At 38.9% G+C, this 11,464-nt stretch overlaps 2 protein-coding genes across 2 annotated transcripts; one reads left to right on the forward strand and one right to left on the reverse strand.

Moving 5' to 3' along the window:
- Positions 1–4,531: 4,531 nt before the first annotated feature.
- LOC125469732 (protein arginine N-methyltransferase PRMT10-like) lies at positions 4,532–7,740 on the reverse strand. Its single transcript, XM_048567471.1, is given in 8 exon segments — positions 4,532–4,902; positions 5,356–5,439; positions 5,541–5,726; positions 5,927–6,116; positions 6,581–6,686; positions 6,778–6,951; positions 6,954–6,969; positions 7,397–7,740. Coding segments are annotated over 8 exon segments (1,149 nt in total). The 5' UTR covers positions 7,613–7,740; the 3' UTR covers positions 4,532–4,725.
- Positions 7,741–9,574: 1,834 nt separating this feature from the next.
- Positions 9,575–10,994, forward strand: LOC125469581 (probable receptor-like protein kinase At5g20050). Its single transcript, XM_048567020.1, is given in 2 exon segments — positions 9,575–10,693; positions 10,696–10,994. Coding segments are annotated over 2 exon segments (1,365 nt in total). The 5' UTR covers positions 9,575–9,627.
- Positions 10,995–11,464: the final 470 nt, after the last annotated feature.

The raw sequence follows: 11,464 nt of genomic DNA on the forward strand, positions 1-11,464 counted from the left end.
TTAGTTTTAATGAAAAATGAAAAATAAAGATGTAGTAAATAATACCAGAAAAAAGATAAAAATGTGATTTTTCGTTAAAAGTGAACAACAGCAAAAGTGTTTAGTTAAAACTCCCTATAAATAATTGTGATAGCTGGCAAATAGCATAACATTCTAAATTTAAAAAGAGGAAGTCGATTTTCATGCCAAGCCACATATTTGGCAGTTTGGATATGCCAAAGCCACTGTGAAACCGTGGCCCTCTCACCCTCAGGGCCTCAGCCCTCAGGCCCCTCAGTTTTAGGTGAGCATATATACAACAAAGATTAGTTGCACTTACCCCTTGTTTGTCCCTTTTGAATAAATAAAATCCCCACGTTAATCCCTAATATGTAATAATATTTCAATCAAAATTGAACCATTCACAAGTTTTAATTGGTTTTTTTTATTACCAAAAATTGTCATATAAACTATTTTCGTGGCGTTTAAACCGAACTATAAATTTTTATGCATTAGTAGTTCATTCGATTAATGACGAGCATTATATCTACTAGACCTTTCTGATCCTAGATCACTGTGATGAACAAACATCGTTGCAGGCTCAAGTAGACATTTTGAAGATGTTATGGCGAACAAAACTGTATTCTAGCTATGATAGTGATATGGATTTGCTAGTATTTTTTTATTGATTTTTTACAGTTTCCATATTAAAATCTATAAAAAAAATATTTAAAAAACTCAACAATCACATTTTTCATAAAAAAAAAACGAAAAAAAAGACCATGACTCAAATTTTTCTTAATTGTTTTCGCGAAGTTTTACCATAAAGAAATTGTAAAACGAATTTTTCATGTGACTCAATAAAAGTTACTTATGGGACTCAATAAACAATTTGAATACTTAACCACTAAAGGTGGTCTCGTGGTTGGAGATGATTCCAAACCCGTATTTCATACGATACGTCTTAAGTTCGATTTCTGACGTTGGTAAATCATATAATGGTACTCATGAGAGGCTAAAATTCATTTGTGATACTTCCCAACTCCCAAAAAATAGATTATTATAGCGAAGTAACCTTCTAGTTCTTTAGAAGAAAAAAAAGGGTAAATTACACTTTCATACCTTATGTTTGGGCTCTATTTCAATTCCCTACAACATCTTCTAAACATTTCACTTTCATACCTTAAGTACTATTTTATTTCAAAATAATACCTCCGTTACATTTTACATCCATTGATTTGTTAAGTGCTAATGTGGCTGCCAAATGTCTGCCACGTGGCAAAAATAATAATTTTTTTTAACCTGAATTTTCTCAAACCCCCCCCCCCAAATCTTCATCTTCTTCCCTACAACCTAGAAAGAAGAAGAAGAAGAAGAAGAAAAAAAAAAAAAAAAACCCCCGTCTTTCCCCCCTCTTCCCCTCTCTTCATCTTCTTCCCCCAATCCCCTACCTGCAATCCAAAAAAAAAAAAAAAAACCCAGATCCCGTCTCGCCATCGCTGGGTTCGTGGAATGGATGTGAATTTAAGAAGTGGGGGGGGGGGGGTGTAGAGGAGAGTGGGGGGTGTGTAGAGAAGGGAAGAGAATGGGTGCGGAGGGAGGGGGTCGCGAGTTGGGGGTGGGGTGCGCAGAGAGGGTCGCGGATGGGGGAGATGCGGGCGCCGGGGGGGGGGGGGGGGGGGGGGAGAAGGATGCGGGTGGGGTGGGGGGGGGGGTGGGGGAGGGATTGTTGTGGGTTTTTGGTTTTGAGGGGAGAACGGGGATTGGGGGGATGACGGGAAGGTTAACTTCAGTCTTCTTTTTTTTTTTTTTTTTTTAAATTAATATATTTAGAAGATTTAAGATTTAAAAAAAAAAAAAATTTAAATTGTTTTTTTTCCACAGGGTACACATTTGGCAGCCACGTCAGTGCTTAACAGATCAATGGATGTAAAATGTAACGGATGTTTTATTTTGAAATAAAATAGTACTTAAGGTGGTATGAAAGTGAAATGTTTTGAAGATGTTACAAGGAATTAAAATAGATCCCAAACATGAGGTATGAAAGTGTAATTTACCCAAAAAAAAAAAAAAAAAACCAAGAAAGCTTATTCCTGTGCTATCTGTTTGCTATTTATGTAAAGCTACTTTAAGCAATGTAGAAAACGTGCATAGTTTCTTGGCTAATACGTTTCTTCATAAATATTTTATATTGAATACGTTTTTGGTTTGTTATTAAACCTCTTGCTTTTTAAGTTTTAATATAAGTTGGAACGTCGCTTTTGGCCATCCTCCATAATCCTCTCTGATATTCATGTGTTTGCTTGCAAGCAAAAGACTCTCTGTAGCACACAAAAATGAGGCATCAACATCATTAATTTCTGTCACCTTTCTATTTCTTATTCTTTATATATGGAGAAATTTTTCAGTGTGTCGAAAATACAGCTCGGTACACTAAGTATTATAATACAAGTGGTCAGAATTTTTTTTTTAAAATATTCAACTACTTGTATTGTGACACTTGGTGTACTGAACCATATTCTCAGCACACGGAAAAATCTCTCATGTTATAGACAACAAATATGACCTCCTACGACACATTAATGTATTGTTGCATGGATGATGGATCCATGTCATTCTTTGATATCGTCTCAGGTGAGAAAATGGCTAAAAAGAGACTCCAAGCACGAAAATAACTTCCATGCATCTAGCATTAAGATATTTCATAATGCAATACAACGTTAGAAATATAAAAGCATGATAATATTTGATTTGACTTGTAATACCGCAATCTTGCTCATCCAATGTGTAGAATGGATGCTCGGGCAATGTGGTAGGTTAGAGGGGGGTGGAGATCGAAGCCTTGTGGACCTGTGGTTGGGTTGGGAAGAGGTTGGTCCTTGACCAAGCCCATCCAATTCCCAATGCCTCCAACATTCAACCTTGCAGACTTGCAGTTGTAGGAGCAACCAAAAATTTGATTGACTTGTAAATATATGAGCAGGAGCAACCAAAAATTGGTTAATTAAGTATAAATTTACGGCAAAACCAAAGATGAGAATAAATTTTAGGTTGGTATTCTACATGATATGTCTAGATTCGATTCTTGGAGGTCGTGAATCACACAATGGTGGTTAGAGGAGGCTGGAATGCCTCTGTGAGTCTTTTCGGACCCTTGGAAGAATAGATTATCGTGGTGAAGACACTAGCTGGTATCTTTAAAAAAAAATTAAAAAAAAAAAAAAAAAGACAAGAAATCAAAGCTAGCAAATATCATTGTCTCAATGTCATGATCTTATGATGTGAGAGTACTAATAGTGATTACATTATTTCCGTATTATCAACCTCTTTTGCAGTATAGAGCAAACGAAACGAGTGGTGCGTACGTGCGTTGGGAGAGCACATACACTTGCTCTAACTAATGTGACTATGATCGTGTCTGCTAAAGAGATGACATATTTAAGTTTTGCATATAACGACATGATAATTAAGTTTACATTTTAGGCGGATAAGAGGAAATCCAAAGTATAAAACCGCAGAGAAACAAAACGAAGGGAATTAGATGAATGACATTCCCTCCTCCTGGAGGGGTATGAAGCAGACCAATTTCCTTTTTGGTAGCATGGTCTGAGTTTCCATTGGAATACACCGGCAAGTCTTCGGAAGCTGCTGTGGTTTTTAGAAGCGAAGTTGAGGCCAGGGACAGAGACGCTGGCGAGAAGTTCACCAAGAACTCTTCCGAGGCTCGGGCAGTGCTCGACGATCTATGCATTTTCAGAACAAGAAGGCGAAGGGGTAATCGGGTGATCGAAAACGATGGAGAACAAGAAGAACAAAGTGCTACCAGATCTTACAGAAGAGGAGAGGGAAATAATTGTATATATAATGGAGCTTGCTAGGATCGTCAGGAGAGGCTGGAAGATCAAAGGATAACAGCTTTGCTTGCAGAGCCAAAAATGCAGGGAAGTAGCATGAGAGAATGCCAACTTAGCTTAAAAGCAGCTTCTTCCAGGACAATTAAAGGCATGCATGCATGTGATGAACAAAAAAGTCAAATTATGCAGGCTGTCATGTGTAACACACTTGTTATATTTTAAGACATTATCGACTAATAGATAAGAAGACTAGGACGTTTGAGTCAAAATCATGTGACTCAACGGAGATAACAAACTGAAACGATCAAAGAACCGCCATGATGTCAGTGAAATTAACGCTTCTCTCAACTCAATTGACAAAGTATTGAGTAAAGTGAAACACAAAAGATGAGTCGAGGGAGTATAGCAGGACAAAACTGAGTACAAAGAGTAAGGTGAGATTTTAAGCCATTATCAACTAATGGATAAGAAGATTCGAACATATGAGCCGAAAGACATGAATAACCAAATATGGACGTTGAAAAAAAAAAAAAAAAAAAGCAAATATGGATTATACCAGTTGGTTTGCACCTAAGTTCAAATTCCCTTCCTTGTCTATTTTCGAAAGGTGTATGATACATTTTGCGCTGTATAGGCGTTTGAACGGAACCGGACAAGGGGTTCAAACGTTCTCCGGTATGACACTGCAAAACTTAATGTGACCATAAGGACCCAATTCTGATGAAATTGACATAACTTGGCTTCAAAATATCACAAGATTAGGACATAACAAATATTCGAGTACAGCGAAACAGCTGCAAAGCCCGCTGCAAAACTCCCACAAAACTTGCAAATATGATTTGTAGGACTGATCACATCTTACTATCCAGTCTTACAGGATCCGTGTCTCCGGTCACTCTATGAAATATCTATTTGTGAAATGCGGAACTAACTCGCCAGTCTGCTGTCGAATCTCACAGCTGAACTCAACCTCCATTAATCTATGATTCTCCTTTGATCGTTTCATTGAGAAAGAACCATTTAGTTTATCCCCTTCAGTGATGCGAGCAGGAGGGTTCAACAGGAAAACCTGTTCAATAAACAAGGGGGACAAGCATGGAAGAAATTAGATGCTGTAACCAAAGATGCGAGCAAGAAATCAATTTCTTATTGGATTTCCTAGAACATAGTAACGGAAACTTTACGTCAAAGAATATTCATAGAAGCTAAATTATTTGGTTCCGGCAAGTGTGCCTATGCATAAGTGAAGAGAACGGTTGAAAAGACATCATGAATAGTAGTGCACCGGCAACACGAAGTTAGGCGCGATGTTCTACTTATTCAGTGGCCTGTCAATATACGAATTCTCTGGGCCCTAATTACACAAAACTACACTAACGGTGATACAGATAGATGAAGTAAAGCCTTGCAAAGTTGATATGTTATCTTATAGAAATACATACATCTTCCTACGATATCGCACAACGGCATATTGATTTAGACAATTAAAAAAATATGACGAAAAGATTTTTGGCAGAATAACCTGTTGGCCCCAGTGAGTACCATCGTCCACACTAGGAGCAGTAGTCAACTCGACTTCTTCCTGAGCTGGATCCTCCTTTCTTCCCTGGTATGCCAGAAGAGGATAAGTTTCATGTTACATTGAGCATGAAAATATTGAATAGTGTTTTCAATCTACAAGATAAAGGAATGCAAAGATCAACTTACTCGAAATTGAACATCAAACCATCCCCCGTACCCACAGAGCCTTGTATTCTGAAGAGTTACGGTTGATGAAAAGTTCGAATTGACTTCGAGGATGTCACTGACTGAGGCAGTTAAACAATCAATCTCCTTTATTGAAGCAGCTGTCCCTATAACTTGATGTGGATGAAGGTTGTTCCACAATGATGTCTGCAGAAATTTCATAGCATGCAGTTTAAGATGTTGGACACCAGAAGGAGCATGCATTAATTGACAAGCCTGACTATAACTATATATACAGTATACAAAGACTCTGCCTGGATGAACATCGCACAACAATGTACAACATAAAATACAAGTCTATCAAACACACTAGGATGATTTAAACACACTATAATTATAGAAATTACCTGAAGATAGTATTTCTTCTGCTCTTGCGAGAAAGGCTTTGTGAGAACACTCATATCAACACCATAATAATTTTTTGTCTCATCTGTGAAACGTTCCCATTCGTCCATAGATGAATAATAATCATTACTTTTTTGATCTCCCAATCCAGTCCTAATAGGTGCCACCCACATGGTAGCATGGCTAGGATACCTGTGAAACCAAAAATTCATTCTGAGTTATAATCTAAAATATTCTGTAAACAATTTGAGGATTGCCTAATTAACATACTAAAACTAGAAGGGGTCAAGATAAATTTCCCTGTCTCCAACAGACAATACTGATTAATCCCATCGTAGTACAAGCAAACTCCAAGACTCAAATCTAAGGACCAATAACAAGGAGATAAAGAATTGGCGAAAGCACAGTTCGAAAAGACAAATTACCACATTTTGAAAGGACATGAAAGCTTTCGACAAGTACTCATATAATCTTGTCATATGGGGATGCATTCTGATGACTTATTAACAGATGCAAGTGTTGAGTTTCAGAAAAATACAGATCTTTTTCAGTACTCAGTAGAACAAAATTCACCAAACTTTAGACTACAGACACAATGTACCAATTATGGAAGTGTGTGCTTGCAACAGTCTGATGTAAATGCTAGGAATACTTACATGACTCCGGTTGGCTTTAACCATCGGTCACGTGCACATATTACTGAATCAAACATCGATTCACGCAGCAGGAAATACCCCATCCACTCAGAAATGATCACGTCCACTGAGCACCAGTACAGAATCACATAAGCATGACACTAATCAAAACAACATTACTATACCAAAATTGTCAAATTCTTCAACAACTGCCAAACCTTTCTCTGGCAGGACAACATCCTCCATGGAGCCCTCGATCACCTCAACCACGTCCTGAAGGTTATTTGCTTTTACAACTGCACGTGCATGTTCGGCCATGGAAGTTGCTTCAACGGCATAAACCTTCCTCGCCCCAGCTTGCGCTGACCAAATTGCGAGAATGCCACTCCCGCTCCCACATCCAACACAGCCTGCTCCACAATTAAACCAAATTAATCCCAAATTATCGATGGTACAACAAATTCTCACATTCCTCAGAAACAAATGCCTACTACATAGCAAAGGTGAGTAACAGATACACCATTTTCAGCAAAGCTTCGCTCTTTTCGGTTCAGAAAACCAAATTAATCCCAATTCTTCATTAGTTTGACAAAATTCTCACATTCCAAAGAAACAAATGTCTACTTCAAAGCAAAGCCGAGTTTAAAATACAGCTTTTTCAGTAAATTTTCGTTCTTTCCGGCCTTAAAACCAAATTAATCCCAAATATTTTACAGCCTAACAACAAATGGTAAAATTTATAGCTTTTTCAAGTAAAGTTTCGTTCTTTTCGGTTCTTAGAGCAACGAAACAGGGGGCAAAAGAGTAATTAAGTAGTGAGCTCATGAGATGTTGTACCTTGCCATGGAAGTGGTGCTTGTTCTTGAAAACGGCGTTGTAGTAAGCGTCCATGCGGACTCGATCGGAGAGCATCTCCTTCTGGTGGTAGAGGAAGGCGTAGGTGCAGAAGTAGTTGGCGAAGTCGACGCCTTTGTCCACCGGGGCGCCGCCAGCGTCGCCATTGCTGGTGCCGCTTTGGTCCGCGCCACGGCCGCCGTTTCTGTAGCTCCCCATGTAGCTACTGTAGGAAATGGTGGTGGCGGACTGGTAGTGGTCAATTAAATCCTCTCTCACTCGGGGAAGAGACACAGAGAGAGGGGGGGGGGGCGGGGGTGGTGGGCAGGGCTTTTGGTATTAGGGTTTAGGGCAACGTCGACGTAGCCATGGGGTCCTTTTGCCTCCAGCTGCCCCGTATTCACTATTCAGCTTCCCACTTGCATTTTTTTATTAATAAACTACTATAGTGGAAAGCTTTTCTCTTTATTCGTCTATTTTATTATTGGACAATGTTAGGCCATCACATTTTTAGGAATGATATTCGCTCTAGATCTCAGTATCTCAAGTCCGAAATTAAGAAATTCAGACCTTTGAAGAAAGAGAAAAAGATTAAGGCCGTTCAAATTTTTGTGTTTTTCTGAAGTGGGGCCAATAGGATGAGCTAATGGGATCGCGGGAAGACCATATTTATGTGTCTTATATTTTTCATCTTTTTAAAGAAGTGCAACCTACTTGTATTAATAGACTTCTGCATCTATTAAAAAATGGTATGATAGGTATATATATATAGTGTGGTCTCCTTAACACTATTCAATCAATCATGATAATTATTATAGCATAGAAGCGTAAGTCGTGAGAGAGTGGAGAATAAGGAATTTGAAATTTTGAATTATGATAAGTCGAGTTCAAACCCCTCCAATGTAACAAGAGAAAAACAACGTACATTGTGCTTTATCCACCTCACTCAAGCTCTCTACTTTTTCCTCACTTTGAGAAAAATTTCAATCTGCTAGAAATACGGTCCAGTACACGTATCATGATATATTTGGTTCAAAATTTCAAGTTTCCAACCAATTGTATTGTTACGCTATGCACCGAGTGATTGCACACACACAAATCTCTCCCTCACACTCCCTTTCTTCCCATCATTTCAACAAGTAGAATTGAGCCGTTGGTTTCTATGGTTTTGTTTGCAACAACAAAACAGGGGGCCTACAAACGAATCTCTGCAACGTCACATGAATCCAAATAGTTGGAATTTCTTGTCACATTGCACATTGTTGTTTAGTGTCTAAACCTCCCGTTAATCCCGATTATTTAGCTGCAACAACAAAGCAACAACTGTTTAGGTTTCTTCACGATTTGTAATGTTTTGCTGATTCCCTGAATCTGAAATTAATCCTATCCAGGACTCGGTCTTGCAGTCTCCGATTTTGTCAAGAACTCGAATATAATATGAATTCTGTCAGTGTTAATCAAGGGAAAACTTTGTTTAAAGTGCAATTAAGGGTTAAACCACTGGTCTTTAGCTCAAGGGATTGAATCAGTCAATATATATTTAAACTAATTAACATTTGTTTATGGTCGATGACTAGGTCAGATTATTACTCGGTTCATCGTTTTTCATATGGTAATTGGCTTTTTCCTAATCCCACAAATGAATTATAATGCAGCAGAAAAGAACTAGCTAGACATGTTTAACGAAGAGCGGTGTTTCATCAAGTCGTGTAAGCAATGGCGGATTCAGGAATTTTTGTCCAAAAGGTTGACGCGTAAAAGTTAAGGTCATTCTTAACATTATAATGGGATATTATAGGTGTGAATGGCCATTTGATTTCAGAAAGAGATTTAATTTTCTGCAGAATACATATATTTCCAAATAATTGACCAGATAAAGGGCGCCCCAAGCTTGTGAGGGTCGGGACAATGTTTATCGTACATAGTTTTACCTTTGCTTTGCAAATAGACTATTTTCACGACTTGAACATGTGACAGTTCGGTTGTAAAAGAGCAATATTTCCGTTGTGCCAAGGCTCGCTCAAAATCAAACAGGTAAAACCCTTATAATATTAGATTAAGACACTATTAATATCAATTATCAGACAAAATATTAGGTGACTTCTTATTAAATAATGAATTGTTCAAAAGTATAAAACTATGGTGGTTGTTCACAGAAAGAATATGAATCATGTGAAAAGCTCAAAAGCTCCCTCTCTTTCTCTTTATCCGAAAACAAGGATGAAGCTTTTGCAATGGAGGACAGAAAAGCAAACATAGTAGCTTCATCGTCGATCATCGCGCTCGTTGTTTTTATACTCGTTGCGCGAATCACTCTCAAACTTTCGCCAACTTTCTTCCTCATTTGCGGGGCAGGTGTTGCTGTGATCCTTGCTGTGTTTGTATGGCTAGCGATCAGACACCATTACAATTGCCGGAGAAAGCTCTTGGAAACAAAATACGCGTCAGAAGGAAACGAACTTCGCATGGAGTATAGTTTTCTTCGAAAAGTTGCGGGGGTTCCCTCGAAGTTTAGGTACAAGGAGCTAGAGGATGCAACGGATCATTTCGAGGCATTGCTTGGGAAAGGGGCTTCAGCTTCTGTTTACAAAGGGATCCTAAGTGATGGGACTCAAGTGGCAGTGAAAAAGCTCGATGTGGAGGAGCGCGGCGAGAGGGAGTTCAGGTCAGAAGTTGCGGCGATTGCAAGCCTGCAACATATCAATCTTGTGCGCCTTCTTGGGTATTGTTGTGTTCCTGCAGGACCGCGATTCTTGGTTTATGATTTCATCCCAAATGGATCGTTGGATTCGTGGATTTTCTCTCAGAAGGGAAGGCCTAATCGGCGTGGGGGGTGCTTGCCTTGGGACGCAAGGTACAGGGTTGCAGTTGACGTTGCTAAAGCGCTTTCTTACCTGCATCATGATTGCAGGTCAAGGATTTTGCACCTTGATGTGAAGCCAGAGAACATCCTTTTGGACGAGAATTACAGAGCAATTGTCGCAGATTTTGGCCTTTCGAAGCTAATGGGAAAAGACGAGAGCAGAATCATGATCACGATTAGGGGGACTAGGGGCTACTTGGCTCCTGAGTGGCTCTTGGAGCATGGAATTTCCGAAAAAACAGATGTGTACAGTTACGGAATGGTGCTTCTTGAGATGATCGGAGGGCGGAGAAACATTAGCTTCGTTGAAAAGGGCAATGCCACCAACAAGTCTCAGAGGAAAATGGAGTATTTTCCCAAAATTATGATCGAGAAAATGGGAGAAGGTAAGCTTCTGGAAGTTGTTGATCAAAGGCTGATCGAAAGTGGACGCATTGATGAAGGGAGGTAAAAAAACTTGTTCATATAGCTCTGTGGTGCATACAAGAGAGGGCTAGGCTTAGGCCTACCATGTCACATGTGGTGGAGATGCTCGAGGGCCGGACGCCCGTGGAGGAGCCTCCCGACACCCAAATGGTGGTTGTCGATTTTTTGGCGATGGATGACGAGGCGGATGGCAGCAACGACAGGGCAAAGATTGGTAGTGCAGCCTTGGCAACGCAAGAAGTAGAGAGCAATGATGCATCCACATCAACATGTTCATATGGAAATGCAATGTCCATGATGGCCCCAAGATAGATCCATAAACATGATTGATTGGTTGCTTCTAATTTATGGATATCCAAATTCTTATCTCACACCTTCATGAATAATATTTATTGTATTGTCCTTTGAAAGTGTTCGCAAATCAGTCCCCTCTCCTTCGAAAATTATTGTGACATGTAACTTATAAATCAAGTTTCGTGTTTAACTTATTTTATACCGTCAAGCGTGCTAAACTCTCTAATTACAACAACAAATAATATTATTTACACTAAAAATAGAGAGTAGGCTTAGCCTCATAATAGGCTTGCAATAATATGGTTTAAATTCGTCTTTAATCGAGAACTAAATCTAAGACATCTTACTTAAAAATAAAAGAAAACTATTAGACCGTAATACTAAGTAACAATAATAAGAAATATTATTAGACAACAGTTTTAAGTGACATGGGGACCCATGATTTTGAAATATGAGTAAATTATAAGGGTATTTGGTCAAATGGCAAT

The sequence above is a fragment of a genome, unplaced genomic scaffold, assembly GCF_019419815.1.
Source record: "Pyrus x bretschneideri cultivar Hongxiangsu unplaced genomic scaffold, Pyrus_bretschneideri_v1 Contig44, whole genome shotgun sequence".
NCBI classification, from domain to species: Eukaryota; Viridiplantae; Streptophyta; class Magnoliopsida; order Rosales; family Rosaceae; genus Pyrus; species Pyrus x bretschneideri.